The 22278-nt window shown below is 40.7% G+C and overlaps 2 protein-coding genes across 2 annotated transcripts in view; both read right to left on the bottom strand.

Annotated features, from left to right (window-relative positions):
- Window positions 1-1087: 1087 nt before the first annotated feature.
- On the bottom strand, window positions 1088-8639 carry LOC138053275 (protocadherin-like protein). The gene is made up of 7 exons (XM_068899932.1): window positions 8501-8639; window positions 7787-8028; window positions 7216-7435; window positions 5716-6261; window positions 4936-5196; window positions 3461-3842; window positions 1088-2381 (listed from the first exon to the last, which is right to left on the bottom strand). Exons 2-7 carry the CDS (start codon window positions 7865-7867, stop codon window positions 2093-2095), a joined length of 1779 nt encoding a protein of 592 aa, XP_068756033.1. The 5' UTR covers window positions 7868-8028; window positions 8501-8639; the 3' UTR covers window positions 1088-2092.
- Window positions 8087-22278, bottom strand: part of LOC138014755 (protocadherin-like protein) — a 15984-nt gene continuing 1792 nt past the window's right edge. Inside the window, exons 3-12 of the mRNA XM_068861778.1 lie at window positions 21993-22278; window positions 20499-20863; window positions 17679-18194; window positions 16706-17002; window positions 13342-15265; window positions 11852-12121; window positions 10593-10756; window positions 9315-9430; window positions 8501-8787; window positions 8087-8142 (exon numbers count right to left, since the gene is read on the bottom strand). The exon at window positions 21993-22278 is cut by the window's right edge and continues 136 nt beyond it. Coding sequence (XP_068717879.1) covers window positions 8087-8142; window positions 8501-8787; window positions 9315-9430; window positions 10593-10756; window positions 11852-12121; window positions 13342-15265; window positions 16706-17002; window positions 17679-18194; window positions 20499-20863; window positions 21993-22278 — 4281 coding nt within the window. The remainder of the gene's footprint in view (window positions 8143-8500; window positions 8788-9314; window positions 9431-10592; window positions 10757-11851; window positions 12122-13341; window positions 15266-16705; window positions 17003-17678; window positions 18195-20498; window positions 20864-21992) is intronic.

The raw sequence follows: 22278 nt of genomic DNA, 5'->3' as shown, positions 1-22278 counted from the left end.
ATAATATACGGTCCAACAATGGACTTCCTCTGATATCATATATTAAGTCAAAAAAGACACTGGGTGATCGCTTCTTTGAATGGCAGCTCCAGCACTATGGGACAAATTGCCGAACATTGTATATACGTAACGAAACTAATTTTAGCAAATTTAAATCTTCGCTTAAGACTATTTTTCAATGTAACTTATAATTAGTAACTTAAATACATACTTTTAATGTTATTTATGCATACATACAGTACTTCAACCTTATTTACGCGCTTTGTATTCAATGTATATTTCATCCACACCATTTTTTAAGTTATTTATTTTTATCGCGCTTGTGATTATATTTATATATATATTTGCGTGCTATAAATTTTAAAATTATTATTATTATTATTATTATTTTAGTCTTAAAACGCAAACACATACCCAGGTATATATTGTCCATATCCAGTGGAAGTCAAATTATTGACTCCATGATCATGTTCAAGCAAGTTTCCAGCAAGTTTTCTACGGAGGTCAAACACATTCTATAATAGGCATTATATGATGCTAACGACTTTGGACCGATCGCAGATTGATAAAGAATTACACTCAGCTAAGAAACATGGCGTCATTTGCTGCACGGAAAGGCAATTTCTATAATTTGGAAATCCAGTATGCCTTTAATTAGAGAAAAAAAATTGTTATTCACAAAAGATCTTCGCTGAGTGGTTTGATTATAATCTTCGTAAGACGAGAAAACATTTTCAGTGTTTGACCCTTTTCAGTTTGGCCTAACGTTAACCTGCGTGATTGGTGGCTAAAAATAAGGAGAACGTGGGTTTCAAGTTGTGGGGGCAGGAAACACTGAAATCGTTCCTCCCTTGCCAAGGGAGCTCTCTTTTTTACCCTATCATATTTTTTACTGGAGCTAATTATTTACTTTTGTTCAAGTTCTTTACCGATGCTTCTTGGCGATCAAACCGAGACATTCTGTTGAAAAGGGAACAAGATCGGAGGAATGAAAAGATATTTCACCGATCTCCAATGTGGCCTGGGTTCTAGTACGGGACAGCACCATATATAAGCACCTCTAACAGGAATATTATCAAACAAGTGCCAACGAAAGGATGTTTATTCAGTAACCAGGAACAAAAAGTAGATAAATACTCATAAAATTCATTACTGACCCACAATTCAGTAAAGTAATAGTCTGAATATAACCTAGAGTTCCACGTTTCTTCATCCTCATCGTTTTTGGTGGGCGACAACAATAAGTGCTTCATTAGCTTCTTCTGTTCCTCTACCAGCAGTTGTAAATTACACCATTGTTACATGTGTCTACAGGAATTGGTTGCAAATCACCGACACTTGATTCAAGTGGCTCCAGAAAACTTTTGGCAGGACGAAAATTAACAGGCTATCAGCTGCTAAAAGATTTCTACACACATGGGGTAAAATTAAGAATGCTAGCTTGTTGTAAAAATTTATTTACAGTCCTTGGCTTAACACCGCGAGTATTTGGTGAAAATTTGCAGCTGTTAGAATAGCTAAGTGCTTGTAAATTCGCCCCACTCTTGCCAAGAATATAAAGTATATGTATATTAGGCAAAGGCGGCCGTTTTGTTCAGTCAGTCAATCGTCTGGAAATAAAATTCTATTACTATGCACATTGTCACGTGTTTTGGGTAAGTTCAATAATGATTTATGTCAAACAACAGCTTTAGCTTCCACTAATACTTTCTTGGCTAATCGACAGGATTGTTACATTACAGAGGCCTTCATGATAATGGCAACACACAGGGAAATGATTGCTTTTCGTATTTATTCCATACCATTCATTTCGTCGTAAAATTTGACTGCAAAAGCTTGATCATTTTCTGAATGGAGATGAATTAACCTTTTGATCAAAGAGGAAATCGGAATAAGAATCGGTTTGATTTGAGTCCGCTTGATCACTGAGTCAGCAAGTTTCGTATTCCATATTCTGAGTGATCAGAAATGCTTCGATCTGTCAAAGATGATGACGACGACTTACTAATTCAGTGAGTTATTGCCGTTTGGTAGGTAAGTCGGTCAGTAAGTCACTCAAACAGACGGACACCCAGTCAGCCAACTGAATTGTTCAGACTTGTCCAAGTGATATAAAATGACTGTCCCAATCATCTGCATTGTCTGAATCCCCCTCTTCTCCGCTGTCCAGCTGGCTCAAATCATCCACATCAGAGTCTAGTCCCTCATCTTGGAATGAACGCACCTCGTCATTTGACAGGGATGGATGACTGTCAGCTCGCGTCACGTGATTAACTATCATAGAATGCAAATTGGATGACACTGCGGCTGTTGATGAATGGAAGGCTTGGTTGTTTGTTCCTAGAGGCTTTTCGAGGACCTTTTCTGTAGTCACGTGATTCCTGTAAGATAAAGCTGTTGTAAACAAACATTTTTCGGGAGTGAAGCAAAACTAGTATATTCTAACCGTGGACTTGTTTTCATTATCCTATCGATAAACTTGCAATTGAACTTGCGTCTAGCACCAGCAATCCCTTTGGTTGCGGACCAATCACAGACCTCGTGGTCATCAAGCCCAATCTGATTGGTCACTACTTGCCGGGACCAGTATTCTAAATTTAGATAATACCTTAAATTGATGGGCAAAGGCCCCATGAGATACAACGAAACTTTTGGATTATGGATTCTATTTATTGCGTGTTTGTAATTCTTGTGTAGCTTCCACTTAACTGAAAATATATAGAAAATATCCTGCAAAGGTTGGTCAAGACAACGTGAACATAGGCGTTGTTGCTTGCAATATTTCGGCTGGCCAACACCAGCCTTCTTCAGGTTTATTGAATGGATAAATGCTAGTAACAAGATCTTTATATTTACCGGAAATGACATAAAAATGCTACGTGATGTGTTATAAAAACGGAAATGCATAAAAAAGAGGAGAGAGAATAATACATGATAACAAGATGAAAAAAACAAAAGAAAATTAAAAGGTAGCTAAACTAAATTACATTTCATCTCTTCTGTTAAGGCCTGCAGGCTCCAGTGTTTTTCCTCTGTGTATGAGGAATGCCTCACGAGCCTTTCTGATGGAGTCACGACTAGTGTGTAGTTGTTCGAGCGGTATAAGGATCATGTGATCCTCCGCGTGACCACTGGTCAGGAAGTGTCGTGAAACCGCAGTGGGGGTATAACTACAAAAGGGGCTTATAATAGGTCGCCTATGTTCATTAAAGCGGTCTTTAAGACGACGTTTGGTCTCCCCGATGTACTGAAGATTACATTTAGTGCCCGGCAAGACACATCATTTTACTGGAAAACATTAAAGGGAATAATAACAAACCAAACGTTCTTACCCTAATGGTGACGTTTATGCAATCTACTGAGTTGCCTCGAGGTGCAACGAGAAGCGACGTTTTCAATAAATTAAAAAGAATAAAAAACAGAACAACATCCGGCGAACCTAAAATACGTTATGACTTACGTGTGGGACATCAGATGCTTGAGATCATATTCATTATTATCTGTTCCTTGCACGCCACCATCTGAATAAATTCTTATACTTGCATATTCATGACTATGGTCCAGATCCATTGTTTCGCAGATTCTCCCCGTATACATGTACGTCATGAGATGACGTAGGTCGTAGTCGTTGTTGTCCTCTTCACCAGCTCCTACATCCGCGTATGACCGAATTGTCCCGTGTCCCGCGGGTGCTTTGGTTGGCACCGTCCCGTCCACAGCATCTCCCTTGCATCTTGCGCAGAGCAAATAAATACCAAGTAAGATCAGAAGGATAAGAAGGAAAAGAAGAAAAGCAAGCACAGCGTCCCAGATCCAAGATGAGCCATCTGTTATTCTAACAGCTGAAATAAACAGCAACAAAGAAGTCCTTAATCAAAAAAAAGATTGCCGACTGCTGCACTTTTGGAAAGGAAATAAATTCAAGGCTAGCATCCCAAGCAAAATGCTGGCAAAACTTTTAAGCCTGGCACACTAGTCAACACCCCAAGCTCAATACTTTCTGAAGATGAAATTTTCAAGGTAACGTTAACATATGAAGTTAACATAGAGATGTCTGACCCAGCTGTGATCCATCCTCAGTACATCTAAGTCAGTTTATGCCGCAGTTGATAACAATGTTTTTATGTAAGATTCATTATCTTCGTCGTTTACCAGGGGCTATACTACAGACCTACAGCATCACCAAAGCCGAGTTTGTTAAGGCTTTCGCATAAGTCCAATAGCTTCCATTTACCAGGGGTTCTTGTAGCTCAAGACTGGAATAATGGAGGTCATAGGTACTATTCCAGTCTGTACCTCTGATTTCCTTTCATTTGTCATTTCGTGAATTGATTTGTGTTAATTGTTAATTTCAGTTTACAGTGTCCCCAATTTGTGCTCCAGCACTAGAACGACTAAACACTTAAATAAAGTTACTTTCCTTTTCGTCTATTCAGGCCAGGCAACTAGAACAACGGCTTCCCAGATATTAAGGTTTTTTCCGCGAGCGGTATAAGTTTTGTCAACTCACCCCGACGGTTTCAACATGTTTAACAAGAAGTGGTTCACCTACATTTCACGTCATGCGTAAATTTACATTCACGAGGGTTTTGCTGGAACCGCGGCCGGTGACCGGAAGTGAACATTTGGAGTACAAGGACATTAGTCTCCAACTGTGAAAATATACTTAACAATGTAAAATTAATGTGTTATTATCAAGACGAGTTCAAAGAAAACAACCCACTTCCGGTTGCCGGCCGAGGCGCAAAAACTTCGCGTGCTTAAGCTCCCCATTGAAATTAGCACCCAATTGGTGGTTTGCATCTGACGTCATGGCAGCCATATTGGTGTACAGAACAATGCAATAGAATGTCTTTTGGGAATTTTCTATTGTCTTGTACACTAACATGACCGTCTCATCACGTGGATGCAAACAAAGAATTGCATATTACTTACGTGGAGCAAACCCTTGCTCGTCTTCCTCGTACTCTTGGCATAGCGGTCCAGACCATTGTCCGACACACTTACACGCCATCCATGGGGTTGTGTAGTTAACCAATGGTGTAGTAAGGTTGGTGGCCGTACATGTGCCATCATTGGCACACTCTCCCTTCTCGCATGGACAACCAAATATGACATTTTGTCGCTCTACTTTTACCTGAGTTGTACTTCTGTCATCCAAGTCAAAGTTGTTCAGGCGATTCTGCGGTATACAACCTGAGAATCCAAAAACGATGTACCTTTCTATCACTGAATTTGTATTTTCTTTAATCATTGCATAGAGACGAACCACGAATCTAAGCTTTGTGCTACCAAACACAAACCAGCCATCAAGTCTCTATCGGTAATTGCTTGACATTCTCTGTCTTTGTTATTCTTTTGTCGCACGATTTTGGAGTTAATACACTTAAAACTTAAAAATGTGTATATCTATAAAAACCGCTTTAAAAACTGCAATAAATTTCGCTGAAAACTCAGCCTCGTCAGGCAAGTTCTGCCATGTTAGGCATGCCTAACTCTTTTATCGCTTCGACAAAAGAACTTTCTGAAGCAAGTCTCTATCTTATTCAAAAATACCACTTAAAATGCCATCAAGGCCTCGTGTGTTTATGCATTCGCTCAGTTATAATTCATCGTTTACTTATTCCAAAAATATTAAATTTTCTGCAGATTAGTCATGTTACATGCTTGCAATACAGCTGCACAGGATAAGAGACGATGATATACTTGACCTACCGCCATAGGACTCATCGACGTCTTCTCGTGTTGCCGTTTGACCACTTCCAGTTTGCTTGAGTGCGAGAACTGAGCCATAGTTACCAACTCCTTTAATTTTGCTGCCAGAGACTTGCGCATTTCCGCTGGTCAGAGCCACTTTCCCGCCATTAGCAGCAGAAGTTGCACCACTGACACCTGCGCCAACATCTTGCTGATGTCGCCTTTGCAATATCTGCTGGACACTTTGCAGGCTGTTGTTTCCAACGCGCACCTGTGTGACGCTCACACCAGCACTTCCGATGACCACTCTCTGGGAGCTTGCGTTATGAATAGATCGAATAGTATGCTTTTGGTACATCCTAATCAAAGTTGCGTTTTTAAGTTTTTTCACCCGAACATCGCCTTTATCATTTATAGTTATTAAGCTGACTCCTGACAAAGAAGAGCCGGAAAACGATGAATACGTTGATATAAGGCTTCCAGATGCTGTTTGCACGATAGCTTTCCCATGGCTTTTCACAATTGCCTGCATGACTTTAAGAGCCGTCTTTCGTCTTATTCCACCTACAAGGAGAAAGGTTTAAAAAGCGACCCAGTTATCCGTGGCGGAATTGGAGATGATTTAAAGAAAAGAAAAGAAAAGGGAACATCGATAGCTCAAGTTTCACCCTTAAAACTTTCTCAACACTTTATTTTTGACTCTCAAGATCGATTACCTGCCCACTCTCAAAGGAACTGAATTTCCATTGGAAAAAGACTTTGAAAGGAACGACAATTTTCCGACATTAGCTCTTGAACTCTTATCTTGATTACAATTGCATTTTTCACTTCATTTCTTCTGATTAGATCAGTTGTCGAGAGTCAAATAACATCATATCATAACGCCAGATATTTTTCAAAGATAAATCTTAACTCAATCATTAACTTATTTTTAATTTTGAAAAAAATGCACTTTTCAAACCAAACACGAAGTTAATAATACCGAGACGAAGTCGAGGTTTTGATTTACCAAGCCTGAGATGAATAATTGTTTAAGTATAATTGCATACTAGGTTATTATTTGAAAAATAAGCATTTTCTTTAAAACAACCAATGCCTTCGTCTATCACCTCGACAGAACAGCTTGCGGCCATTTTGAAAAACCGCTTCGGTGAATATGGTGATTATCGCGTAATAATCCCCTCAACGGCAACCAATCAGCGCAGAGAATTTTCAATACTTACCAATGTGATAGGCCATTTGTCTCAGTTTCGAAGTGAGTCTTGGTGCTCAGCTATTGAAAGGGAAATGAGTTTGATTTGCATAAGAATACGCAACTCATTTCCATTTGAAAGGTTGTGCACCAGGACTCGCCTTGAAACTCAGGCATGCAGCAACTCAGGAATGGGACTCGATTAGCTTTGCTATATTTGCGTGGATGACTTGTAAATAAATATTATTAACGTATAAAAGCAATTGTTGTTGCTGTTTGTTGATATTTGCCTTACCGTTCCCTACCCCACCCCTCCAGGCACTGACCTGCAAAAAGAGCTCCTCCCCCATGATTCATGAGATGATTCGATCCACCAGTACTTCCCTCTACTTTGCCAGCGTAGTCCACTTGCAGCGTTGCATAGTTCCCAAGTCTTTCCACAATGATCGTGTGGTATTTGTCATCCGTAACGTTCACTCCCTGAAGCCTGAGAATTTTTGTCCTGCCTGCAAGTCTGAAGATGCATCTAATTTTTCCATCATGAAGCTGAAATGAAATCCAAACCAACAAAGACAAAAAAAAATTGAAAGTGAAAAATGTTTTAACATAGAAACGACATACTTGAGTCTGAAGATGACATTCACTCACATTTTCGAAACTTTAGTTTTTAGCAACCATTTCCACCGGGACCGATAAATCTTCCAGAAAGAAAAGATGGCAACAGTTAACATTAAAAGAGTCGAATGTTCGAGAGCATACCAAGAACTCCTCTTTCAATGTTTAGCGCCAATCAAGAAGACGAAAAAGAGTAAGAAGAAGCAGATGGAGAAGAAGGAGAAGAGGAAAGCATGGATCACATATGGCTGTCGTTACTTTTCATTCCAAAGTTGAACTTACATCGACCCGAACGAACTCCGTTCCAAGGCTGTTGGTAGACAGAAATATCAGGCTGTCATTGGTTCCTGGTTTTGCTTTCATCTTCAGTGCGATATTAGTAAAATATTCACTTGTAATCGACTGTGGTGAAGCGACCTCCCGTCTTTGTCTCGATGATGATGATAATGACGATGATGATGAACTCCATGCTGTTACAGAGTACTGCGAATAACTGTTTTCCAAGTAGTGGTTTCCAACGGAGGCTGTACAATGAAATAAAAAGAGTAAGCAATTGAATATGCTTCTATTCGTGTGATGGCTTTAGGCTTCTGCCAAGCGTTTGTGATCTGTGTAAAGGAGATTTATACAACTGGCAACTGAAAGCAAACACATAAGGTTTGAGCTGCTTTCAATTTTTTGCCTCTTGATAGGTATCTTGACTTCAAATGTCAACTCACAATATTTTCAAGCAAATACTATGGATCCTATTCCATGATGTCGACTTCCCCTCATCTTCCTTGTGAAAATAGGGTTAGGGTTGTGGTTAGATGTAAAAGGACACTTTTGAGCGAGCATCACATTGCTCGCGCTTGTTGGATGTGAGATTGGAACCAACTCGGCGCTACGCACCTAGCTGGCTATTTACCATCTCATATCCAACGGGCGCTCATGGAATAATTGTTAATTATCATGCTCTTGTGGAGAGGTTATGACTTGATTACAATGCAAACTTACTTTTCGAACAGTCCGCACCAGAATACCCGACATCGCAAACACACACGCTCCTCTTTGCCAGGGACGGTTCACAGTATCCGTGATTGTTGCAGTACGGACAGCTACGAGCAGTACGGCAGCCGTCCGGTGAATTTACCACCTTAAGCGGCGTCTTGAGGTCATAAAAGTGTTGATTGTTGATTACCTTGCGTATGCACCCATCAAAGCCAGTATAGTTTAGCTTAGGATAAGAAATGCCAGGATTTTCAACTCCTCCAACTTGAAGCGGCCAAAGGCTGTTCAAGTAGCTGAAAAACATGAATTACATTTGAAATATACGGTACGCAGGACTTACGTCCCCAATGCGAAGAAAAAGAGGCAATTAATTACTAGTTTGATACGTTCAATTTTCGGCCAAAATAGGAACTGTAACATGCCGGTTTGCAGCACAACTACATTCTGTTTAGCGATGTGCCCTTAGGGCGTGTGAAAGATATTAGTCATGAATGTACGTTTAATAATATTGGGATATTACAATTCGTTTGGGCCGATAAGTCGTACAACAAGTAGGAAGTAAAAATATCAGCACTTCAGTAGCTACGAAGGATCATTCAATGCCGGAGCTTATCCCTTGCGCCGGATTGGTAGTCTGTCGTGGGTTAAAAACCCCTAACCCCCCCCCCCCCTCTCCGTTCCCAGTCACGGTTAATATGTAACCCATCAAACATCAAACAAGCAACATAAAACCATAAATAAATAAATAAATAAATAAACAAACAAACAAACAAACAAGCGTTGGATGATAGCGGGGCTATTTAAAAAAACCTATACTTACTATTTGTCTCCCCTGACTTTTCCAGTTATTTTGCATAGACTTTCATCCTCTACCAAGTTATCACCCAGTTGAATCAATCGTGCATTCTTGCAACGGTCAATAATTACCGTGAAAACCTGTGTAAAAAATAAAGTTAATATTTTCTCGCTGCTCTCTTGATTTCGTCTTTACCGTGAGCTCGAATTTAGTGGCTCGAATAAATTAAAAATCAGGCTATAGATATTTATTAAAATGGGGGAGGTTATAAAAATTCAGTGCAGTAGATAATACATTTGGTGTGTCTGATATAATACCAAGATCTCATAATTTGGAGAACCCACGCGTCACGTCACTGCAAACAACACAGGAGGTTTCTTTGTTATGCGCAACTGACATCACAAGAAATGGGCTTCATCGGGAAAAACAATACTGCAGGTTATTTTACAGTCGTAGTAACGTAGCTCAGAGCTCACAGAGACAACAATTTAATTGATCATCAGATAAAACATTGTAATAACTCAGGCCATAAAGCACGTTACGGGGTAACCGATATGCGAAGCTAATGCGCAGGTCCACATTACCTAATCAACAACGTTAGAGTCGTCGGAAAAACAAAGTCCTTTGATTGGATGAATGTTTATTTGTGTCTTTTTAAGAGAGAAGGAGGGTCCAAAAGTCGTTTCGAATATAACTTTTGTATTCCTGTGTTGGTGAACAAGTTTTTACTTTTAGGTCGATTTTCTCTCCGAAACCAGGCTTTCCAGGCCATGCACTCTAAAGCCATCACTCGTAACACATGGTCACTTGTAGGAATCGAATCTTATTCAAGAAGAACAAGCCTAAGAATGCCTTTGTTTGTGCACTTGTGTCCAGAAATGCGCTTGATTAGATGTACGCCCAATTTTGATATCTAATACCAAAGTGCCTCGTTAAGTGTAAGCATTTTGCTACCTGTTTCCAGCGCTTGGGTAAGTGCTAGAAACGTTTTCAATTGAGTGTCGAAAGTAATCAGCGAATTCACTTAGTGATTGGTTCAAAGTTCTCGCGCCACTTTTTCAACCAGTCAGAAGTGAAACCAAAACCAATTGTGGCTCGCGCGTGCACATTTTCCCTCGCTTTGTGGCGGCTACGTGTAGTTACCTCAGAGAACTTTCAGAGGAAAGTTGAAACAGACGTTGAAGTCACCGAGAATCGAACCGGGGACCTCTTGCTCCGAAAGACTGAGCCACGCCTGCTGCTCAAAAAGCTCTGCTTATGGGCCACTGACAAAGCCAGTGCGTTAGATGCTCCTAATAATACCTTTAACTCCTGGTGGACTTCAACAATATGCCAATCACCATCATCTAATCTGGGACCACGTGACATAGTGAGTATTAGAGGCTTGGCCCCTAAGGATATGACGACACGAATAAACCCACCGTACAGCACAATGACCATGAAATCACGTGAGTCTCCGGGTCGAACTGCAAGAGAAACAATGATTTGACTGTTGAGAAAGCACCAGTACATCACTTTTGTCAAAGGACTTGATGTACATTTCCCTTTGAACGCCATCCTTGTGGTAAACATTATTACTTCATATAATCTTCTTGTTTTTTAGTTGTGCATTAAAAAAGCCCATATACCCCATACGAGAAAATAAAAACACGTATGCGGAAAAATTCCTATGGGGCCGAATTAATCGAATTCCCTTGCAAAACAAGTTGAGTTACTTAAAGGGAGAGTTTCACGTCTCTGCGCATGGGCAAACTGTCACGTCAGCCCATTTAATTCCATTGTTATTGAAACAATCGAAAGCACTGATGCAGGAAACGGAAACAATCCCATAGTAATGGATTACTCGTTGGAATTACTTTTGTAATCATTTCCTTTGTGTTATGAACCTACTGCATGCGAATAGATTACTCGTGCGTTATGGCAACTCGTGCGTAGAATAAATTTTCGACCCGTACAATAAATTCGAGATCAAAACTAAATTCGACATTTCCTGTGTAAACCCGCAGTGTCTTCCACCAACTTTGGGCCTTAGTCATTCTGTGTATTTGCTTTAATACTCTCTGTGTTTTATTAACACCTTCTGGTTCAGTAAGAAACCGTAAAATTTACAACTGCTAGCGCTAAAGCTTGGACATGCGCAAAACCGTGAAACTGTCCCTTTAAAGGGACATCATTCATTCCTCTCGTTTCTGTTTTATCTATCGATACACATTCATAATATTATGAAAATACGAACCGTTAATTAAAGGCCCTTGATAAAGAAGAAGGCCATCAGCTACTGTCGTTGTAAACTCTATCTGTACCACACTCCTTTCGTAAGCAACAAGAGTTGGGAGCCAGATGTAAGAGGTTCCCAGACCTCCCTCAAAAGTACGGGTCGTTTCCTGACACAGAGGCCCGGTGACAAGACCGTTAGATTTGTGTTTACACTTGCATATGAATCCTAGGTGAATAAATGGTGGCATTCAGTTGGTTAGAAATAAATTGTCATTCATCACTTTGTATTCAAGGAAACATGGTTGGGTCAAGAGAATAACAAAAGCATAGAAAGTAGTACATACCCTCTGGCTGCACATCAAAACATATCCCTTCATTCATGCAAGGTTCGTCTGCGCATGTCTTTCCACTGGACTTCAATACGGAGTCATAAGTGACTAGGAGCTCTAGATTGATTGAAACGAACGTCACAGAAGCAGCAGGCGCAGGATATTGGCCGTAGTCTCCGCTGATAACAGTGAATGGGTAACCAGCTTTCACCACGTTCTTGCAGATGCCGGTTTTGTTGTCTTCTTTAGCACAGTTGTCGATTCCAAAAGCACCAACCATTAACCCTGAAACAAAATAGTAAAAATACTGTTCTTACGACCCCAACAACTCCAGTAGTCCCCATGACTAGATAAGACCTGAAGGAAAACGACTCATCAGGTCAATGACAAATTCCTTTTTCTGTAGAGAGATTTTCAATTGATTGTGCCATAGTTAATCGAGGGACTGGTTATGAAACCTTAGAACTTTCAAAAGCGAGAGCAATGTTGTTGCAATCGATGTTGAATTGACCGTGACCCTGCACAATCTTTTGTTTTCGCTTCACACGGGTTCGCAAATAATTTAATCGAAGGATTTGATTGGTTATCTTCTCGAAAAAAGGCGTGTTTTGTGCAGGGTCAAGGCCAAAAATACGGACAAAAACATGAAACAAAGGAACTTGTCCAGTTTCATAACCATATCCATGCATTAACTATGATTGTGCCAAGTGATAAAATACTGATGAATACATCAATATTAATCGCAGTTTGATCTCGCAGTTGCTTTGGTTTCCAGTTAGTGCGCGGTAATTGTTTAAAAATCCCGCGCCATATTTTTATCCAATTAGAAGCAAAGAGCGGAAGCGACCAACTGCGACATGCTTGCACCCATTTTTAGTTCCCGCGCTTGGCGTCAGCCTGCTTTTCTGATGATTGGCTCTATGTCTTTTTTGATTGGCCATTGCAATTACTTTGGTATTGCTTTGCGGCACTCTGTTTAACATCCCTATAACCAAAAGTCCACAACCCAGAAGTCTGAATCTGCGATGGAACGCGTCCCATCAGTTTTCCATGGTAACCATTTTTAGCACGGCTATTGCAAGATTTTTTGCGAAAAAAAAAACGTTGCGTGATTGTTTTCCTTGCATGATCGATAATTTTGCATTTAGCAAGAGCATTCTCTCGTGCGCTTTCTTGGTTGCAGATAGGCTTTTATATTTTATGCTAGTAAAAGTAGCATATGATGCTACTAGCAGTGCCCATTTTTGCCCAAATTATGCTTTGATTATGCTCGTTTTTTCAAATCATGCCACTTGTTCTTAAAATCACGATCGTGTAGCGAAACGTTTTTGGTGTCACAAGCTCCTCTTCTATTGTATTTTGCTTTCTTTGTCTTAAGGCAACGGTCTCTGGCTATGTTTTCTGGTATTGGTATGTCTCCAAGAAAGGGCTGACGCCATTTTTTTTACTCATGAAAAAAGAAGAGATGCACCTTTCCACCCATAGATCCCTCACCAAAGACTTACCAATATTTTGAAGAGAATCCCTGTTTTCGGCCAACTTTGACAGAACTTCTGTTGAGGTCATGAATCCAGACGCATACATGTTTCTCACTGCAATTTGCGCGTTGATAGATTGGGTATTCACCAGATCCCTCTGTATGCTGAATATCAACACATCTGAGGACGTTGTAACTCCACCAAGATTGACCGCAAAGAATTTAGGTAAGCTGGTACTAAGAAGAGAATAGTAGTCACCAACCAATATGGCCGCCCTGTGAATGTCGACAAACTGTATGGTGGTACTCATGCGCACAGCTTCAACGGAAATGCTTTGGACAATGACATTAACCGCAGAAAATACAACTTTAGGTTTCCCCGCATTTCCGGGCTTCTCTTTAACTTGCACAAAAAGCCCATAGTTCCCTTCAGGAATGTCTTTCTGTGCGGACAAATTCCCGGACTTTGGATCTACAGTGAAATAGGACGAGGGATTCTGACTGAAGATTTTGTACTCATTTTCATCCACTTCGAAGTCGTCGTCTTGATAATAAACTTTACCTATTTCGCCACCTGCAAATTTCCCCTCATACGCGTTTAATATAATTGTCATTGAAGCGTTGAAAGGAAGATTATTATTGATGGAGTCCCTTATCCTTATGTATACAGTGGTTATATTACTCATGACTGGCTTTCCACTATCCGTCACCTCTACCCAAATTTTCCATTCTCGTTTTTCTTCATATCTAAATATTCCATTGGAGAATATATCTGCTGTGCTTGGCCTTATAATGAAATTATCATTGACTGTTCCATTGAGTATCCTGTAAGAGAATGGAGAGCCATTTGACGGCTCGTCCGGGTCATAGGCATTGAGTGTGACGACAAATTGTGGATCCGCGATATTCTCCAAGATGCTTCCAACGAAGAAAGACGGTACAAAATGCGGCCCATTATCATTAACATCCAAAACTGTAATTGTTACGGAACAGGTATCAAAAAGTCCATCTTCATCTTTAACGATTATTTCCAATGTATAACTGTTTACGGATTCGCGGTCCAATCTCGCTGTTGTGTATAAAATACCCAGTCGTATGTTACTAGGATCCGGTTTGACGTCGAATACATCAGCCCGATCCCCTGATAATATTTCAAAAGAAAGTGGCGTTGCGATGCCGGTGTCTTCGTCTATGGTTATAAGAGTCGACAAAGAAGTTTCAATGGTTGTATTCTCAAAAATTGATATACTGTAGTCGTCTGGGGAAAAGACCGGAGGGTGGTCATTAGCATCCAATATTTTGATGTGGAGGGTGGCGAGTTCATTGCTTGTCTGTTGAGGTATTCCTAGGTCGGAGACATTTATTTTTAGAGTGTAACTTGGATTTGATTCAAAATCCAATTCACCTGAAACCGATACCTGACCAGTCAGTGGATTGATATAAAACGCATACGGAACGTTCCCAGACACGATGGTAAACTCCAACGCGGCATTGAAACCGATGTCGTCATCAGTAGCATTGACGGCTGTGACGTAGAGCCCCGGGAATGCGTTTTCCGGTACCGAGGCCGTGTACTCTTTGGGATAAAACTGCGGTCTATGGTCGTTACTGTCGTGTATTTGAATGGTAACGGTCGTGGTTCCACTTAGCTGAGGTGTCCCTTGGTCAGTCGCTCTAATGGTGATGTGATAAACGTCGTCTTCTTCTTCCCGATCAAACGTTGTTAAAGCTGTTATGAGGGCAGTCGTTTCGTCCACTGCAAATCTCCCATCACTGTCGTCATCTAAACTATACTTTATCTGCGTGTTTCCACTTTGTTTTGAAGGGTCATCTTCATCTACAGCCTGAACCACGGTCACACTTGTCCCAGGAGGCGCATTTTCTTCCAAAGTGCCGATGTATGGCGGGTTTGGGAAATACGGAGCTTTGTCGTTCACGTCAGTCACCGTTATCTGTAACAAAGAAAGGGAAAAAAAACATCGTATGAGACAAATGAACCCGGGATAGATGTTGCCAAGACAACAGCCTGATAGAGAGTAACACCTGACGTGTTACAAGTGAACGAAACATTACTCTGGTGAAAATAAAATAACCAGCCTCTTCATTAAGGGCACCTCGTAAACCAAAAAAACGAACCCAATCCTTGTCTTGAGTGATGCAATTCTTGGTTTGCTTCTTTTTATTTTCTAGTTACCACAGTGAGACTGAAACATAACCAGTTCACGTAAAGCTGCATTTAGATGTACGCCCAATTTGCTTTTACATAGTAAACTCAATAATGAACGCATTTTGATTTGACTTCAGAAATGAGGCTTGATTTTGTTTCACGGTTCGAAGACACGCCGCCATGATGCTACCAGGAGATCGATATATTTTTTTATTCACTCGTTGTTTGTGTTAAATGCAAATTTAACAGCAATGGAAAATATCGCAGTACATGTACATCAAGGAAATAAAGTGCTGAACGAAAAAATGCACTTACAAAAGTTTTTTAAAAAAAAAGTTAAGTACCATATCAATAAATAGGATAAAGTCTCCTTTAGTCACTGTGTGATTCAATAACAAAGTACGATTTGCACGAGATGCACGAGTGACTGGCTTGGAAAGGCCTTTACGCTATAGTTGATTGGTTATACTTCAACACGTGAAAGAGCTGTACACCATTCTGATTTCCTATACAGCTTATTAGATTTCTAAAAATGAGCTTTATGGAATAAAGTTCTCATGTTATGTATAATAAAAGTGAGTTAGGCACAAGGCATTTTTCCTCGGAAGTTTGATGGATGGAAGCTTAATGCAGTTTGGCGATTATTTGGCAGAATTGTGAAAAGAGGTGTAAGAAAGAATGGGAGTTGACAGCATGTTTCTGAACACTGAAACGTTGGTGGCAGAACTTTGCGCAATGAGATTTATATGGGAGGGACTTAATCTAGGTTGGGCATTGTTGTAAGTTTTCACTCTTACATCGTGATGTGTTGTTTTATCGAATATTTACGGCACCTCGTGCTTAAGCAATCTCCAGAGTATTTGGCGGCGTTCTGCTCAAATGCAATGCATTCTGGCAAAGGCTGGTGAATGGCGCAGTGCATTCTGGCTAATTATGATGCATTCTGGGAAAAAGTGGTGAATTCCAGAATTCTTCCTACCTTCTCATGAATTCAGAATATGTTGACATGCGTCAGTTCAGTAAAAGGTCACAGATGACGTCAAAATGTGGTAAGAATAAAGTGTCACTGATTTGAGAAGACGTCAAACTTTGGTAAGAACATTAATGACACAAATGGCGATCATCTCGTATGCCGCTTTTGGTTCTTAGCACAATTTGACGTCTTCGTTATCTATTACTGAACAGACGCAAGGCAACATGGAATCTACTTGTTTTAATAAATCACCTTGACGCCAGCCTCTCCAGTATTCTTTCCATCGGATGCAAAAACTGTAAAATTCAAAACAGGTGTCTTTTCTCTGTCCAGCGGTCTCTGTGCTGTTTTTATCTCCCCAGTCCTGCTCCCAATCGTAAAGTATCGCTGACCTTCTCGGTCCAAGAAATACGTAATTTCGTCGTTTGTGGTGTCGATATCAAAAACAGACACACTAAGCACAAATTCATTGCTCGGGGTTCCTTCTTCTACTGATTCATGGTAACGAAGCTTACGAAACACTGGAGCGTGATCATTGACGTCGAGTACCTAAGAGCAAAATGGAAAGCATAAAGGTTCCAATGCCAGAAATTCACGAAACAAAGTGGCTGACTTTAGACAAGATTCCAAGACACACTGAAGTAGATGTTTGCCAGACTCACAGCAAATGTTAGCTAATGTTCGTCTCAGACGGATTATCCTTCGTCACGTCTCACTTAGTAATACAAACAAAATGAAAGACCCAAGGTTTGTCAGGGCGGATAAAGCGTCTTTAGTATAAAAACTACAATTGCTTGCCTCGTCGTAACTGTCAGGACCTTTGTGAAAGTGGAGTAGAAGAGGGTTGCGGTCTTAGGGCTTTTCCGCAAAGTTATAGTATTCAAATTCGCTTGGTTCATGCTAAATTTTGTTACGTTTTTGGTCACATTTGTGCAAAATGTGCTCACGTTTCCGCACTCAAATCGGTGAAATTGTTGCTTAGGCTTTTGGCAACATTATCCACTTTAGGGTCGTCTGATTTGAAATCTAATGAATGAAGGGGGTAGTTTCTAAAGAAACTGTTGGTGCTGCGTCGGTGGGGAAGTAGTGTACAAAAATTTGGTTTTATCAACGGAGTTGATAATGTAAATTGGCCACCGTACAGAGATTCTAAAAACTAAATCTATCTACCTTTTAGGAGTTTAGAAAAAGAAAGATTGTATCGCAGGCGAAACCTCATCAGTACCTGAATAGACACAGTCTTGGATTGACTGGCCGATCTACCATCGGTGGCAATAACAACAAGGGAGTATTCTCTCGTTCTTTCATAATCCAGGCTGTTTTCAACGACAAGTTCTCCTCGATTTGGCGAAACCTTATTTACTACATCGAAGGCTTGTCCTACGTTGCCACTGGATATGAAGAAATTAACAATGGTGTTATAACCAACATCACCGTCTTCAGCAGTGAAGATATGAATTACTTCTCCAACGGGGACATCTTCATTAACTGTTAAAGAATAATCGCCGGATTTAAATGTCGGTTCCATGTCGTTGTCATCAACGACTATGATCGTGACATAAGTTCGGGAACTCAGGGGCGGATTGCCTTTGTCGGTGGCTTTCACAACGAGGAGAAAAGTTTGCTGTTCAGCATTTTCGCGATCAAATGTTTCTTCAGTACTAATTACCCCGGAATTAGTATCTATTGTGAAATAACGGTGGTGATTAACGCCATCGATTGCTTCAATGGCGTATGTTACCTGAAAATAAATTTTGAAAGAACGTCAGTACGGAGATGACCATGATACCATCTGTCTTTCAAAACACAGAGAGTAGGCGATAGAGGACTGGACAACTTTATTGGAAAACATGCCCGACCTTCACCGAGGGGAAAACTAGTCTCCCAGAATAAAAAAAAAACAAGTAGATTAAGGTAAAACGGCGACGGATTCGGCCACAAGAACGTTATCTGATAATAAAACTTGTTATTATTGCAATCCTTTGGCGATGATTCCGAGTCAGTTGTCCTGGATGAAGCGAAGCAACTATCCAGAGTTCAGCGTGGTTTGAACGTTCTGAAGGTACTCTTTACGATTGAAAATATATCGTCCGGTGCTCAAGTCCTCAAAAAAACCTCAAAACAATGTCGGTCATTTCACATCGTTGTTCAGAGGAAACCTGGAAAGAAACGTATCAAAGGAAAGATCGCACAGCCTTTACGTGAAACCGCAAACGGTAAGCGGTAGGAAGCAGAGATGGTGCAGCGGTGAGAGCACTCGCATCCCACCGATGTAGCCCGGGTTCGATTCTCAGACTCGGCGTCATAAAGTGGGTTGAGTTTGTTGGTTCTCTTCTCTGCATCGAGAGGTTTTTCTCTGCGTAATCTGGTTTTCCCGTCTCAGCAAAACCAACCTATGATTCGATAGGCGTTGATTTGATTTGATTTTTGTACAGTGCCCCCAAGTAGTGCCTCAATGCTAAATATTTTTTATATAAACACCAATGAAATACTAAATCATTTCACGAAAGGCATCGAGAGGACCGATTTTTACAGTGTAACCATAGCAACAGAGATCTTTTTACGTGTGAAGATATGTTTTCGCACGAAAGCTAACTTGGTATTTCATTGGTGTTTATATAATAAATTGCTATTATTATTATTAGGCTGCTGCTTGTGAGCAAAGCATGAAAACTGTGACTCTTATTCTTGAATAACTTCCATTGTTCCTTTGAGACTTTCCTCGACGTCTGGAGCTAACAGGCAAGAAATGCGCTTATATCAACTGAAACAAGTTTCTTCCATTTTTGGCAAAATGCAAATTTCAGTTCGACGTTTGCCGTTTGCAGCAAACACGATGCTAAATCCCTCTCTGACGTAAAACGTGCGTGCTGCAGGGCTCACAGAGCATTCTTGTCGACGTCGTAGTTGTTGAATAATAAGGAAATCGGCTTAGCAAGGGTAGACTTTTATATACCGGACCAAAATGGCGGAAGACAAAACAACCATTGTTATTCTGATTAGGCCTTGTTGATTAGGTATTGTTATGTTCGCTTTGTTCTTTTGTTTTATGGACGTTAATTATTCAGGGTCCGGTATATAAAAGATAAGCCCTTACAAAGGACGACGACTACAGCTACGAGAACGACACAAAACAATGCACTTAATGAACAAAAAAAAAATACTCTGCAAGCCCTGCAAGTGCGTTTTACATTTTGGCACATTTCTTTGCGTCCTTCGTCCTGACAACAGAATGAATTGAACAAAGAGGTTGTGTAGACGACGTGAGGAACCAACGATATATTTTTAATTTTCTTCCCAAAAAACCTCACCATTCCTACAAATTTTATTCTTGCAACGTTAATAGTACACACTTGCCATGCCGAACGACGCAAACTAATCGCGAAATGAACACAACAACGCGAACGGTTACGTTTTAAAATGACGTTCCCGCATCCGTCGTCGACTTCCTTACTTAAGCTCCCTAATCTTCACCCTGCCAGCAGAGCAGTTCTTTACTTGACTAGAAAGAAAGTACTCTGCAGAAATTAATCCTGTAAAGTCTTTATTGAGTATGTGCAAGCCCTTTCTTGGAAAAAGTTTCCAACCTAGGCCAAGTCGGCTCGATCGCACTCCTGGACGCCATATTGATTTTCGTACTGAAGGCTCGATTTTGACCTTCGCCTTGTCAAAATGTGATTCCCGCGCTACCTAAACACGTTAGACTGGAGTGACTAGCCCAGAAACTTGGGCTGCGGCGACTTAACACGATTTCTGCGGAGCCTCTCTTGCCCGCCCTCTGGTGAGTTTTAAAGAGACTCTGCTCGCAGGGTGGCTAATCTTTCGAAAAAGACGAAAGACCCCCTCGAGTAACACTTGTGTAGGACACTGTGCAATAACATAAGGAACATGGTAGTCTATCATTTAAGTCCACCTTGCCTATTCAAGAATGAGATATCCATGGTTGCCATTTGCGCTTCAGAGATGGGCGACAGAGTAGCCTCTTCTACTGTTGTAAGGCCACCTTTTAGTATATTATTTTTAGTTTCACACTTAGCATACATACCTCAGCACCTAATCCACTGTCTTCATCAGAGGCATGAACACGAATCACTGGTGTTCCCCTTGGTACATTTTCGGGAACTCTGCCGGAATAACTTTCTAATGAAAACTTGGGTGAGTTGTCATTTAAATCTTGGACTTCTATCTCTACAAGGCACGTTGAAAACAGTTCGTCGCTCTCACGAGCTCGGAACTGCATCTTGAACACGTCGCCTATTTCGTAGTCGAACGATTTTCCTCCGGACGTGATTTCACCGGTGTTTGGGTCGATATGGAAAAATTCGGAAGCCTCAGTCCAAGTCCAGAGAGGGACGTATCTTAATTGTTGGTTATTCAGGGACCTCGCCTCAATTTTCACAATAAACGTATCTGCGGGAAAATGCAAAAATAAAGAAGTATCATTTAGTGATAATCTTGCTTATCTTAGGGTAGAAAAGCAGCAGAAACTAAATAGGAACACGGTTTTCAGTACCCTTCCGAGTATTTTGAGCCCTCCAAATTTATGGAACAATTCGTTCTCGGCCTTCGACGCAATCACGCGAGATATATTTTTGTCTGCTGTCAGCTGTGTCTGTTAAATGATTTTTTTATGAAGAGGATCTATAATTACGTACAGTCATCATTTGCTCGATCTCTCACAGTTAGTTACATTTCTACTGTTAAGTTTTTTCCTTTGTCACCCTCCCTACCCACCCACTTTAGGGTTGAGAGGTTTGTTTGTGAAGTGATTATGGCTCATTTTTTACTGTCATTTCACTAAATAACCATCTTATTGTACCAAAAAAAATTGAATGTGGTGGTCCTTCCTTTATTCGTTTAGCAGCTAAAAGTATTGTAAAAGATGAAGATTGAAAGCAAACACAAGTGAGTGCGTAAAAGAACAAATAGGGAGCAGTGTTGCCGCAGTGGTGATAGCCCTCGGTTTTTATCGTTGACTTCGGGATTCAGTGTCTAATGTGAGTTGAGTTTATTGTTTCTCTACTCCTATTTCCTCGGAAGGCGGCGGCGTCCAGAGGTTAGGGCGTTAGGATTGCATGCGGCACCCGGGGTTCAAATCACGTTCTAACCTCTGGTTCGGATTTGTTTCCGGTTGTCCCGGATTCAGCTCTACCACGCTTTGTGAATAGCCAACTGGTTGCCTCCTTCCAGTTGGGATTCTTAATCATGTTTCTGTTAAGTTTGTTGGTTGTTAAGTTCCTTTCAGATTATTTAAAGTGGGGTACCTGTGAACTTGTTTGATAGCTAAGTGCGCTTTCACTATACACAAAGTACTTACATTAACATTAACTCCAGTTTGACTCTCTCATAACTAACCAACTTTCGAAATGATCTTTTTATATCCCTTCATGTGGCTTGTTTCCAGTCTCCCTAAGTGGTTGAGCACTTGCTTATTAGGGCTATATGAGCAAGCGCCTAGTTAATCAATGAAGCGATTATCATAACTTTTTCGACTTAGGTGATATTACGAAGCCTGATTCAATTCCTGTGCAGATCTTACCCGGTTTACTGTTTTCTGCGATACTTCCTCTAAACACTTGTTTTGTAAATTCAGGAGGTCTCAAAGCGGTGACATAAATTGTCACCTCTGTTTCTCGCAGGCGTTGATCGGTTTCTGTCCCGCCAACAGTCATAGGCTCTGTGTTGGATGCCAATACGTGATCTGTGAACGTTCCAAGCACTGAAGTTAACGAAACTTTGGTTGATATTAATCCGTCAGTAGAAATTGCAAACTTGTCGTTTGCCTCCGTGAAGCGGTATTCGACTTTGCTGTTGACTTCTGAATC

This window comes from Montipora capricornis, chromosome 1 (assembly GCF_036669925.1).
Source record: "Montipora capricornis isolate CH-2021 chromosome 1, ASM3666992v2, whole genome shotgun sequence".
NCBI lineage: Eukaryota > Metazoa > Cnidaria > Anthozoa > Scleractinia > Acroporidae > Montipora > Montipora capricornis.
The sequence above is the reverse complement of the archived record's forward strand: the minus strand, read 5'-3'. Positions and strand labels throughout refer to the sequence as shown.